Below are 14,515 nucleotides of genomic sequence, written 5' to 3'. Positions count from 1 at the left end.
AAAAGGGATTATTGCATTGGCCCTTCGTGGGGAAAGTTAAATTTTCTTCAAATCTTCTGCCAAAGGGGGCAACAAGGTGAGGAAAAGGGGAAAGGAACTCCCCAAATTGGTCCCGCCATTTTTTTCCCCTACCCTTACACCCCAAAAGGGGGGATGGCATTTAACCCATGATTAGGTATTGGGGGCCCAAGTGGTAAGCAGAAAAAAAAACCCGGGCTTGCTAGGGGGGGACCTAAAGAGGGAAATTATTCGTTAATACAAGTTATCCCCCTAATCCTAAATCAACATTATGGGCAAACTGGGATAGAAATTGGCCAAAGAGTTTCTATTCCTAGCAAAACCAGGTGGCCCCCCCCCTGGAATCCGTTGGTTTCCAAGCTCCCCCAACAGAAATAGTTTCCGCCCTGAAGAAAAAAAAACCAGTGGTACGTAAAACATTGTCGCGGGGTAGAGAATGGATCTACCAACAAGAGTTATTCTCCCCCCAACTTATTTAGCTTTTTGGATTTTTTAACTCCACGTTAAGGCCATTGGAGATGTTTTTCTCCATTTCACACTTTTTTTGCTTTCAAAAAATTTTGGCAAAAAAATGGAAAAGGGTCCACATAAGTTTACTCCGGAAAAAAAAAAAATATATTAAATGGTTTTTCAATTTTATGGGGGGGGGGGGGGGGGGGACTTGTCTTGGGTTCGAAAACCTGGGGGAAGAAGGATTCCTGGAGGGTTCGAGAGGGGGGGGCCCCCTTCCACCACGTCCAAGGTGGTCCCACCCAAAATAAAACTGTGAGGGGGGGCAAAAACACCAAAATAGATATACTATGTACTTTTTAGTTTGGTGGGCCCCCTGACAAAGGGGCCCAACGGCCAAAAATCATGAAAAAAATGGGAAAAGGAAAATTGTTAGGGGTTAATATACTTTTGTTTGCTGATCTGATGAGAAGGGGAAACTGAAGATAGGAAAACGAATAACTTTGAAACTGTCTTGAATTAAGTTTAAGTTGATAGTTGAAGACATATTTGGTGCTTGAACTAAAGTAGGCAGTTATAAACATTGAAATAGTGGTCTTGGGTGGGTTAATTATTGAAGTAGGCAGTTAAAAGCAATTTTCAGGGGGGGGGGGTATCAGGATAACACGGGTATTTACTTATCACGGGGGGTTCTGGGCCCTATCCCCCGTGATTATCAAGACCCTACTGTACATCTTAAATAGATATGTGGCTGATATACCAACCTCAAGATGTAAAATAAGGCTAGTGAGTAGGCTATGTCCTGAAAGCATGCGGTTCGGTCGGTAGGCTATCCCCCGCGATCGGACTAAATATTAAAACATCAGATAAATAGAAACGCATCTATAAAATATACTACATAAAGAACTGCTAAATGAATGAGAATCGACTCCAATTAGTATGGGAGACCAATTGGTGTGCGATAGGGGCGTAAATATACGCCGGTAGCGAGCCACGAAATGGCGGAGTGGGAGCGGCAACGCGCGGGCTGCCGCTTCCGCATATAACCCATAAAAACACAGTTAAACATGCGTATCGCTACCTCTGGATAATACTAAACATTAATTGCAGCACTCAACTTAGATGCAGTATCTACCCGATGTTCCATGACGAAAGAAGCAGAAATTCCAGAGCGAAATCACTACACAAGAGAAAGCGCATGTTAGCGATGTCGTGCTATCAAAAGGAATGGTAAACAAAGAGCTAGTTGTAGCAGTAGCGGGTAGTGGGGGCTTGGAACAGCTCCTCTGTAGACGAGGGATATTAAGAAAGGAAGAGACTAAATGGCAGGGGGACCTCTGGTAGTGGTTTCACTCGACCCAAATACCATACCGACACCTTAAATAAAGGTGAGCGAGCCGGACTATTCTGGCATTACCATATAGCTTTTTTCTCTGGTATTTATAGCAATATTTATACCTTAGAAATGAGTGCTAAAGGAACCATTTCACGGAGCGACACAGGCAAAGCCCAGAAAAATACAGTTCACCCAGTTTTTAAATACATCAAATTATGATGGAAAGGAATGGCTTACTATAATAAAGAAATTTCACATACAGTAATCAACTTACCAGTAGTCTGCATAAGACCACAACCAGACTTTGAGCGCAAATTTCCAGTTGCTAATAGATACTGAAGAGCAGGTCCAACCTTCTTTTCTTTAATTACCATATCCCGGAAATCCTCTGAAATAAAAATATAGATATAATTTTCCTATGAAGACTCCAAATGATATAAATTCCCAGTATGTGGCCAAAGTTGTTGACCACTTGAAACTCTTTTGGATTTAATTCTCTACCTGGTTGTAAACCCAGGTCTACAGTACATACAATTATGATTTTCTTGACAGCTTAATCACTTTACTGCATACCCTACATAACTGATGTACGGTATTCTTTACTTAGCAATTATTAGACTGTGCACACTCAGTCTGATGAATCAGTAAATGTTTCCCTCATCCAGGGTTAATCAGATAAAAAAAAACAGTTCTACAACAAGATTGGCCACAAGATTGTTGGGAGGGGGGGGGTTGTCCACTCCATCATACCATCCTCAGTACCATGGTAATTATGCCATGGCTCCCCATCACTTGTCACAAGTTGACAGCTCTCAGGTCTCCTAGGACCCTGATAAGAGACCAAATTCTCCTATAACCTTCAATTCTTCAACACCAAGGGTTCAGCACTCACCCTTTTGCTTACCAGAATAAAACTAATCACATGCTGAAAGTCTAGTGAGTGACACTTCTAAGCAGAATGAGGTGAAGGTTTGTCTTAACTTTCCAGAGACACCCACTATAATACTTGGAAAAACCAAAAAGTTTCCCTTCCCCAAAAGGCAAGGGACAGTCCCCCACCTCAACCCCACCTGATCACCTCACAGAGCCACGAATAAAGGGAGTACCTGGAGACCTTGTACTTGCCAGTGATAATGAAAAGATTAGAGAAAAGTTCTTTTGAAATACAGTAGAACTTAATGGATTACTCTGGACATATAAGTATCTTGTCCAAATCACCCAAATTCTTGGAGACTGGATAAATAAATTCTTGTATCTCCTGTCAGAACTCATGTGTTCTGAGTTTTCACCACAAACTCAAGGACATATGAAAAAGAGACACACCACTCCTCTAAGTGGCAGAACAATGGAATAACTTGCATAATTCCCTGATATGCTTCACTGAGGGTAAAGCTAACAGAAAGTTGTAAGGGTGAGGTTTCAGTCCAAGGCTTCCCTCCAAGGGTTTGTAAGGTACTTGGGTTAGGCTAATGAGGATGAGAGTATCATCAACTCAGGAGGACGAATCTCTTCAAGAAGACAAAACTGTTTTAATCTCTCTCTGTTCATATATCAATAGTTAAAACAAAAGAAAAAATACACAATGTACTATACAATACATATTCCCTGATACATACACATATTCATCATATTTCATTAAGGGAATTAACTATTAAAACAATCATGGTTTCTGCCTATGATATATGGTAGCCTACGTGCAAATAACGTGCATGTTTTGGACAATGTAATGATTTTGTAAATCATTACAATAATTGCTGTAACATATCTTTCACAAGCCCCACACACATATATGCATACAAAAATCTGGATGAAATGCTTACTAGAATTTTAATGCAGATTTACCAAATTGCAGCATGAAATTGTAACTACTTGCTCAGTATAAAATCAGCAGATAACTGTTCATACAAACTCATATGCAGTGCATATGCCACTTTTTTCACATTATAGGAATAATAAAACATCTTACAAGACTCTCCTACAAACTTGCAATGAGGCAGCACTATATAAAAAGAGAGTGAAGAAAGATAGAAACACATCTTCACACAATTGCTCCAACAGTTAAAGGGTGTTCTCTACCATATACTAACAAGTATTGAGTCTTCATTACTTAATGGATTTTGGCACTCATCAGGAGGATAGACCCCATAATGTCCTTTAGGTTAAAGTAAAAATATATCTAAAAAAGTAAAAAATGTGCCCAAGTTTCTTCAGCCTAATCAAGTTTTCTGTACAGTGTATAATCAAGGCCAACAAAAATACATCTATCTTTTGGTGGTCTCCATATAATGCTGTATGAGCCGCGGCCCATGGAACTCTCAGCCAGCCGTGGTAGCCTGTGTTGTTGTGTTGTGAGATGCACGATTATGGCTATCTTTATCCTTAAACAAAATAAAAACCACTTATTCTAGAGGGCTGCAATTGGGTATGTTTGATGATGTAAGATGGATAATTAACACATCAATTTGCAGCCCTCTAGCCTCAGTAGTTTTTAAGATCCGAGGGTGGACAGAAATGTGCATATTTCAACAGTTTTCTTTTACAGAAAACTAAAACATTTTGTACTTGAAATATAAAGACAAACAAAAACTTAAACTACACAAACTAATACTTATCCAATACACTGAAAATCAACTTCAAGAAAAATCCCAGCTAGAGTAAACAAATTTCTAAAATACAAACATTAAATTTCACCTACCATGATCACAAGTACTGAACTGCATGACAAATTAGCAACCAAACTAGGGCTGCTGGATCATGAAACTGGCTCGTCAATGAAGTCCTCCAGTTTAAGGTATTCATGTTTAAGATTGCTACTTGACACAAAACTGGCTCGTCAATGAAGTCCTCCAGTTTAAGGTATTCATGTTTAAGATTGCTACTTGACACCAAAACTGGTCGTCAATGAAGTCCTCCAGTTTAAGGTATTCATGTTTTTAAGATTGTACTTGACACAAAAACTGGCCTCGTCAAGGAAGTCCGGCAGTTTAATGTATTTCAAAGTTAATGTTTAATTATGTTTAAGATTGCTACTTGACACAAACGCCAAAATGTTCACAATACTGAAGGTGATCAAATAACTTTGCAATTTACAAGGTACTTAATAAATGTCTCATACTTTTTACTATACGCCAAGAAATAAAAGCAAAAGAAAACTCACTATACGGTACTTGGTACTTACTATCAGATAGCTTCCAGGTGTCCCCATTTTTTTTCCTCATTTTGATCATACGAAACTTCACATTTACAAGATAGTCAGTCAATAATTCCTTTGTGAACTGCAGGAGAGTATAACCACCAATTGTTACTTGCTGCATGCTAAGTTTGTCAGCATTTTCTACTTTTGCTTCATCAGCAACGAATGCATATAGTTTCCTTGCCATCATGCAGAGGGTGTCAAACTTTTGAGCATTAGTTGTGATATGAATCAACACACACCGCCTGTCAAGAAAATATTGTAAATTTCAAAACAGCACTTTTTCATAAAAGTTCAACCCAGAAAATCACAATTCACAGATTTTGAAACCACAAATCATTCAGATTATTAAAAGTAAACCATGAGAAGTTGATACATATTAAAGAGAAAATACAAACTGACAGCTCAGACATAAAGATCCAAAACTATACTTTGAGCACAAAACTTATACTATATAGTAAATAAAAATAAAATGTTTATGGTAAAATAAAAGTTTTACATATACTTACCAAGTAATTACTTAGCTACAGTTTCACTCGCATGGCAGCTAAAATATGATATTGTTAGTATACAATAAAGTTTTGTACATACTTACCTGGCAGATATATACTTAGCTTATGTCTCTCACGTCATGACAGAATTCAAAACTCGCGGCACACGCGACAGGTAGGTCACGTGATCTACCTTACCCACCGCTGGGTGGCGGGTGTAAGAACCAAACCCACTTTCTTGTCAGATTTTCTCTTCCACCTGTCTCCTGAGGGGAGGCTGGGCGGGCCATCAATAGTTATATATCTACCAGGTAAGTATGTACAAAACTTTATTGTATACTAACAATATCATTTTTGTACATGAACTTTCCTGTCAGATATATACTTAGCTGACTGACACCCTTGGTGGAGGGAAAGAGACATTAAAGTACAAAGAAAGGGGAAACAACACATGTTATAGGATATAAAAACCTTGGTTCTTACCTGTTTTAGGCAGAAGACTTCATAGTTACTGTCTATTAGTCTGCATTGCCTGAAGAGCTACAGCGAGGGCGTGACCTACAGCTGAAAAGACTCTTTGGGTCTACCAATAGGAACTGTCCCCCTTCCGCTTACCTTGTAGAATCCCGTTTAGGATCTTGTAAAAGGATCCACCCACTTATATGACAGAACCTGTCCACTACCATTGCAAGGAGCTCAAGCACAACTCAGATCACCTAACCAAAGTACTAATTGTTAGTAATAAGACCTGAAAGAGATGCCTACCTGCATCCTCTTCCATAGAACCAAAAAAACACAAGCCAAAAACCAAAGGGGAAAAACTTAAAAAGGATATGCTTCAACTCCTTGCCCCAGCACTGAATCCGCAGATACGTATGGGCCTAACCCAAAGCACTTCTCATACGTAATTTTCACGTCTCTCAGGTAGTGGTTGGCGAAGACCGAGTCGCATCTCCAAAAATTCGCTTTCATGAGATTCTGCAGCGACATATTCTTCTTGAAAGCCAACGACGTGGCGATGGCCCTCACTTCATGCGCCTTGACTTTCAGGAGCTTATAATGGTCTTGATCGCATGCCACATGAGCTTCCTTTATTAAGTTCCTAATAAAGAATGTCAGAGCATTTTTTGACAAAGGCCTACTGGGATCTCTTACAGAACACCAGAGGTTGTCCATGTCGCCCTTAAGTTTTTTCTTTCTCTGGAGATAAAACTTAAGGCTTCTTATAGGGCAAAGAGTCCTCTCTGCTTCTACTCCGACAAGAGAGGATAAGCCTTTTACCTCAAAAACTCCATTGGGCCAGAGTCGGAGGGGTTTTCGTTCTTGGCTAAGAAAGAAGAAAGAAGAAAGAAAGGAACAAATCACGGAGTCTCCTTTGAATCCTACACTTCCTTCTATGGCTTGCAACTCACTTACTCTCTTAGCCGAAGCCAAAGCCATGAGAAACAGGGACTTCATCGTTAGGTCTCTAAATGAGGCTGATTGAGGTGGTTCAAATCTCGAGGACCTCAGGAAAAGCAAGACCACATCGAGGTTCCAGCTTGGTGTCAAATTAGAGACTTTCTTAGTTGTCTCGAAAGATCTTATCAGGTCATGGAGATCTTTATCTTCCGAGATGTTCAATTCCCTGTGCCTGAACACTGAGGCTAGCATGCTCCTATAAACCTTTATGGTTGAGACCGCCAGACCGCATTTTTCCCTCAGGAAGAAGAGGAAGTCTGCTATTTGGGTCACAGAGGTACTGGAGGAGGAAAGCTTCTGATTCCTGCACCAACGTCGAAAGACATCCCACTTCGACTGGTAGACCCTGATGGTAGAAGGTCTTCTTGCAGTGGCAATAGCCCTTGCAGTCTTTGCCGAAAAACCCTTCGCTCTGACAAGACTCTTGACAGTCTGAATCCAGTCAGACTGAGAGCGGGGAGGTTCTTGTGATACCTGTCGAAGTGGGGCTGTTTGAGCAAATCGATCCTTAGTGGCAGGGATCATGGAATGTCTATTAACCATTCCAGTACCTCTGTGAACCAGTGAACCAGTCTTAGGCGGGCCAGAATGGAGCTATCAATGTCATTCTTGCTCCTTCCGATGCTGCAAATTTTCTTAGTGTCTCTCCCAGAATCTTGAAAGGAGGGAATGCATAAAGGTCTAGATGCTTCCAGTCCAGCAGAAAAGCATCTATCGCTACTGCTCTCAGGTCTGATATCGGGGAGCTGTAAAGGTCTATCCTCGCGTTCTTGGAGGTCGCGAATAGATACAAATGAGCCCCATGTCTTCCACAGCTCCTGGCACACATCCGAGTGAAGAGTCCACTCTGAGGGAAGGACTTGGTTTTTCCTGCTCAGAAGGTCGGCTCTGACATTTCTTTCTCCCTGCACGAATCTGGTGAGGAGTCTTATCCTCCTTTCCTCCGACCACAGAAGAAGCTTCCTTGCTGTTTCGTACAGGGAGAAGGAGTGAGTCCCCCCCCGGCTTCCTGATGTAAGCCAGGGCTGTGGTGTTGTCCGAGTTGATCTGAACCGCTGCATCCCGGACGAGGGACTCGAAAGCTTTTAGGGCTAACCAAACCGCCATCAACTCCTTCTTGTTGATGTGCCAGGACACCTGCTCCCCCTCCCAGGTGCCTGACACTTCCCTTGAACCGAGCGACGCTCCCCAACCTGTGTCCGACGCGTCGGAAAACAACACTAGGTTGGGGTTCAGCATTTGCAGGGATATACCTTCCGCGAAGCGAAGAAGGTCTGCCCACCAGAGGAGATCCTTCTTTATCTCCTTCGAGATCTTGAAGCGGAATTCTAGATCTTGAGATCGGCGGTTCCAGTTCCGGTTCAAAAAGAACTGTAGTGGTCTCAGGTGCAACCTTCCTAGAGAAACGAATTGCTCCAGTGAGGAGAGCGTCCCCAACAGACTCATCCACTCCCTCGCTGTGCATACATCTTTCTCTAGAAAGGCTGCGACCTTCTCTGAATAACGAGTTATCCTTTCTGGAGAGGGATACGCCCGAAAAACCGGAGAAACCATCCGAATCCCCAGATAAATCCGATCTTGGCTGGGGATTAACTGAGATTTTCCGAAGTTCACTAACAGTCCCAGAGAACTTGCCAGGGTCAACGTCTTGTGAAGGTCCTCCAGAAATCTCTCTTTCAATTTGGCTCTGATAAGCCAGTCGTCCAAGTAGAGGGAAACCCTCACTCCCTCCAAATGTAGCCATCGTGCTACATTTTTCATGAGCCCCGTAAAAACTTGGGGGGCTGTCGAGAGGCCGAAGTACAAGGCCGTGAATTGGAAAACTTTTCCTTTCCCCATGAACCTTAGGAATTTCCGTGAAGAAGGATGGATCGGCACGTGGAAGTAAGCGTCCTGAAGATCTAGGGACGCCATCCAGTCCCTCGGCGAAGAGCTGCTAAAACTGAAGATGTTCCGTCTCCCATGGCGAACTTTCTCTTCTTCACGAAGACGTTCAGGGCGCTTACATCCAGAACCGGTCTCCATCCTCCTGAGGTTTTGGGAACTAGGAAGAGGCGGTTATAAAAACCCGCAGAAAGAGGCTCTTTCACTAGCTCTATAGCTTCCTTCTCCAGCATAAGCTCTACTGCTAGAGCAAGGGCTTGGTTCATGTGAGGGTCTTTGTACTTGGCCAGCAACTCCCTTGGTGTTGTGGTCAAGGGAGGTTTTGAAATGAAGGGAATGAGGTACCCCTTCCTGACGATTGAGAGGGACCAGTTGTCCGCCCCCTTCTGGGCCCAGGCGTCTGAGAATCTCAGTAGTCCAGCACCTACTGTAGTCTGGAGGACATGGGTGCTACTTCTTCGATCTAATAGATCGAGAGAAGGTCCTTCCTCTCTTAGGAGGTCTTGTTCCTCTAGAGGAGGAGGAACGGGAGGGAGGACCTTCTTGGGTTTAGCTTGGAAGGATGTACGAGGCATCCTAGCTGATTGGGCCAACATATCCTGCGTGGCCTTCGCTGAGAGGGCACTCGAGATGTCTTGTATAATTTTCTTCAGGAACAGCTGAGGCGAGAGCTGTGCATACAACAGAGAGGCCCTATGCGCGTGTGAAACTGCTTTAGTTAGAAAAGAGCAGTACACTGCCCTCTTCTTGATAACTCCAGCTCCGAAAAGAGAAGCTACCTCGCCATAACCATCTCTCACTGCCTTGTCCATACAAGACAGGACACAATGCAGATCCTCAGGTGAAAGGGACTCCTGGGATTGAGCCTTCTTTGCTAAAACTCCCAGGGACCAGTCTAAGAAGTTAAATACTTCAAGGACCCGGAACATTCCCTTCAGAAGGTGGTCCAACTCACTCATTCCCCACGTCGTCTTTGCTGAAAGAAGAGCCGAGCGACGAGCGGAATCCACCAACGAAGAGAAGTCCGAGTCCGCGGATGAGGGAAGAACCAGGCCCAAAGGCTCCCCTGACTCATACCAAAAGCCCATCTTTCCCGTCAGCTTGGAAGGCAGGAAAGAAAAAACAGTCTTTCCTTTCTCCTCCTTGGAGACCAACCAATCGCCAAAACCTTTAAGGGCCTTCTTCATAGAGATGGTGGGCTTCATTTTGACGTACGAAGAGGTTTTCGTTGTCTTCGACGTTGAAAACAAAATAGGAGGTGAAGGAGGAGCAACAGCAGAAAGGGCGTCTCCAAATTCTTGCAACAGTAGGTCTGTAAGCCTCTTGTATGATGAGACCGAAGAATCCTTGGCCAACTCTTCATCCGTTGCCTCTTGATCCTCTTCAGAAGAAGGGCGCTTATCCTTCGAAGAGCGGCTGCCTGGCGGAGAGCTCTTTCTAGGAGAGCGGCTGCCTGGCGGAGAGCTCTTTCTAGGAGAGCGCCTACTAGAAGAGGCACGCTTGCCATGCCCTAAAGCCTAGCCTGGAGGGGAGCGCCTGCCAGGAGAAGAGCACCTGCCAGGCTCTTGGCGCCTCCCACGGGGAGAGAGGCTCTCAGGCGAAGAGCGCCTACCAGACTGGGTAGCGCCTACTAGGCTTTTGCGTGCCTGTTCCAGAGGGGAGCGGCTGGACCGGGGAAGGGCCGCGCTGCTCAGCGATCGGTGCCTACTGGGTTTCTTGGCGCCTACTAGGCTCTTGGCGCCCACTAGCTTCTCCGCGTCTGCCAAGAGGAGAGAGGGTCTCTGGCGAAGAGCAAACGTCCGGTGAAAAGCGCCTGTCCAAGGGAGAGCGGCTGCCTGGAGAAGAGCGCCTGCTTGGAGAGGGGCGCCTATCAAACTCCTGGTGTTTACTAGGCTCCTGGCGCCTGTCAGGCTCTTGACACCTGCCAGGAGGAGAACGGATCCTTGGCGAAGAGCGCCTGCTTGAAGCAAAATGTCTGTCCTGTTCCAGGTGTCTGACTCTGGACGAGCGGCTATCAGGAGAAGAGCGCCTGCTCGACACGAGAAGCTTCCCAGGCTCTTGGCGCCTGCTCAGGGGTGAAAAGTGCTTACTCGGAGAGTAGTTCCTATCATGCTCTTGATCAAATGAAGAGCGGCTGCGAGGCTCTTGGTACCTTACTGCAGGAGGCGAGATATCCACGCGGTCCCTCTTAGACTTCTTCACCAGGAGCGAGACGTCCTTCCGATGGTGAGAACTCCCTGCCAAGGAGTCTGCCAGGGCCGAAATCTGCGCCTGCAGACCTGCTAAGATACGCGCCGGAGATCTCTCAAAAGCTTCAACTGGGGACAAGGCTCGAGGGTGAAAAGGAGAAAAGGGCTCTTGCGATCTCCTGGTTCTCTTGGTTTCTACCTCAGGCTCTTCCGAGAAGTATTCAGAGCTGGAGGGAAGGGCGCAAGGAGCCTTCCAGGCTCTCTTGAGAGGGCGCGAGGCTTCCAAGGCGCTCCATCCGCGCTTAGGAGAGGGCAAAGACGACGAAGAGAAGCACTGGCGCAACACTTCTTTCTTGGCTCGATCTAAGGCAGCCTGGGAACGTACAACAGGATCTGCCGGGGGGACATCTGACCGGTGGGGGTTCTCCCTAACCTTCCTGCGGCTGTTGACTTTCCTCCTCCACTGGGTCTGGGAGTCTGGAAGAGGTCTAGGCCTGGAAGCGTTAGTGAGCCGGTCAGACGCTATTCCATTGCACTAGGGGCACTGCACAATTCACTGGCACTATCACTCTTACCTTCTAATGAGCGTATTTTGCTCTCCATGCTACAAATCGTGGCCCTCATGGAGGCCATCTACGAAGGCGTATCTTCAGGTTCGATGCCGGGAGCAGGGGCTGAAACTGGAGAAGGTACTAACTCTACAGCAGGGTTCTCTACTTCAGGTTCGCTAATGCGCGCGATCTACTGGAGCTTCTTGAAGAAGCCTTACGGATCCTATCTTTCTCTAACTTCCTTAAATAGGAAGAAAGAGACTTCCATCCATCTTCATCCAATCTTTCACACTCCTTACACGGGTTATTGAAAGAACATTCATTACCTCTACAACCCATACATACATTTTGAGGATCTACCGATGCTTTAGGTATCCTCACTTTACATTCACTCACAGAGCACACTCGAAACATGGTAGATTTTTTAACATCAGAATCAGCCATCACAAGAAAAATCCAGAGAAAATCCAAAAAACCAGTCCACAATTGCGTATGCCAAGCCAACGGAAAAAGGTACTTCACCAAAAAAGTCAGTCCAAAGAATCCAGGCAACGAGAAATAAATCCAACTATCGTGAGGACCTAACAACAGGTGTTGTCAGGCCGGGCGACAGAGAAAATCTGACAAGAAAGTGGGTTTGGTTCTTACACCCGCCACGCAGCGGCGGGTAAGGTAGATCACCTGACCTACCTGTCGCGTGTGCCGCGAGTTTTGAATTCTGTCGTGACGTCAGAGACGTAAGCTAAGTATATATCTAACAGGAAAGTTCATGTACAAAATTTTAAATTCGTGGGTCACTCTATTATGTTTTGGGTGGGTGACTTTCCCCGCCCACTTTCAGGGAAAGAGAGAAACAACTTAGCAAAGAGCTTCAATTTTTTATGCCATTGTTTCTATGCAAGGGGAGAGAGAGACTCTAATCATGTACATACTTGGTAATTATGTACATATGTATAAAAGCTTATTTTATCACAATGTCATTTTTACATAGGTAACTTTCCAAGTGATTACATAGCTGAATCCCACATTGACAGATGGGGTGCATGGACAGATCTACCACAGTTAGCATTGATACAATGCTTGTTGTTTCCTTACCTGATAAGAAAGCTGCTGCAAGTAAATACTGTCTCTGGTTGGTGCTCATCTTATTGTATAATGGCATGGGGGTGCAGCCAGTCCCTGATTATCGGCTGGGGTTTCGTTCCCAGGGGTGTGCTGATAAGCAAAAATCGCCAATAACCGAAACTCAGCAATTCTTGGTGCCATAATGGCGCAATAACCGGTTATCAGCACCATAAGCACCCTTATGGCGCCTCTTAGGTATGTTATGGCACCATAAGGTGCCTTATAGCACCAATAACTGGAACTCGGCCCGTTATGGCACCATAAATCACCGATTTTAAAGCACTAGACAAGCCCCATTAAACAGGATCGCCGATAACCAGGGACTGCCTGCATAGCCGTGGAGCACCTACTACCTTAGTGGGGACTTTGCAGTGAAGGACGAATCAGATTGCTAACAAAGCATAAAAATTTGCCCTGCCCAGAGCACAGTATACCATAACAACCAGAGAAAAACAATAATGTCACCTACACCAGATAATTAAAACCACCAACCAACCCCTAACAAAACTGGTGGGTACACAGGTACATAATACTCCTCCGTTCCCGTAAAAACTCAGCACCCTATGTCAAAACAATGAGAAAAAAGGGATGGGAGGGATGCTTCCTACACCTTTTCCCCAAACACCATGCCAGAGTTTACATCATCGACTTCAGCAAACTGGTGAATTATGAACGCAGGAGCAAGAACGGCATGTTGTCAATTGTGCAACATAAATGAAATGACACTGCTGGCTTCTATCGCTCGCTAGCTCCCGTTACAGTGGGTGGGGCCTGTCACCCTCCTTTTGCAACATTCACTTGCTCGTGAATTTTTGAATTTAGGATGATGTACAAGCAAATCATTAGCTAAGTAGTTACTTGGTAAGTTACTTAAAAAAATCAGCTGGTTCTGCTAAAAAAGTCTGAGATGAGATATTGTGTCTTCTGCACAGGAAAGAGAAATTGCTCACTTTGCTTGGCAGACTTTGTTGGAAGATTGCTGTCTAAACTTGGCAATAGCCACCACAGGTGATCTTGAAAAGCCCTTCTTTCTAAGGAGCTTCCTGATAGTCAGTAACTTTTCAGGCCAGAGTGGACAAACCTTGATGGAACTGCCTGAAGTGAGGCTGTTTGAGTAGATTTTGGCTTTGAGGAAGTAGCCATGGAAAATCCACCATAAGGCCAAGGTCTGAGAACCACTCCTTTGATGGCCAGAATGGAACTATTAAAATCACTGATACATTTGGAAGCAACTGAAATTTGTTTATTAACCCTTTAACGCCGATTGGACATATTAAACATCGACTAAAATTGTCTGTCGTATGCCGATTGGACGTATGGTACATCGACAAAAATTTTTTTTTTTAAATTCGCTGAAAAATAGTTATAGGCCTACTAGGCGAAAACTTTTGAATCACGCGCCTTGGGGGATGCTGGGAACTCACGGATCAAGGCGTTGTTTTTTTTACAATCCTTACCCAGGTGCACAAGCGCGAATTTCTTTCTTCTCGCACTAAAAAGCATCAGCGACACATCTCAGAAATTATTTCGTCACTTTGACATAATTTTTGCACCATTTTATATTAGCCGTTACATGGAGTATTATATATGAAAATGTGCGTAATTTCATGTAGAATACAACAAAAAACAACTCATGGTTGTAACTTTCATCAGTTTTGAAATATTTTCATATAAATAACGATAAGTGCCCAAAATTTCAACCTTTGGTCAACTTTGACTCTACCGAAATGGTCAAAAAACAGAATTGTAAGCTAAACCTCTTATAATCTAGTAATATTCAATCATTTACCTTCATTTTGCAACAAATTGGAAGTCTC

At 44.2% G+C, this 14,515-nt stretch overlaps 1 protein-coding gene across 1 annotated transcript in view; it reads right to left on the bottom strand.

The window, feature by feature from the left end:
• LOC135213016 (DNA-directed RNA polymerase I subunit RPA2-like) overlaps positions 1–14,515 on the bottom strand; it is a gene marked incomplete in the record, with an annotated part of 200,881 nt that overhangs the window by 70,847 nt on the left and 115,519 nt on the right. The window contains 2 exon segments of the mRNA XM_064246825.1: positions 2,079–2,192; positions 4,983–5,242. Coding sequence (XP_064102895.1) covers positions 2,079–2,192; positions 4,983–5,242 — 374 coding nt within the window.

The sequence above is a fragment of the Macrobrachium nipponense genome, chromosome 42 (assembly GCF_015104395.2).
Source record: "Macrobrachium nipponense isolate FS-2020 chromosome 42, ASM1510439v2, whole genome shotgun sequence".
Classification (NCBI taxonomy): Eukaryota; Metazoa; Arthropoda; class Malacostraca; order Decapoda; family Palaemonidae; genus Macrobrachium; species Macrobrachium nipponense.
This window is presented reverse-complemented; position numbering and strand designations above follow the sequence as displayed.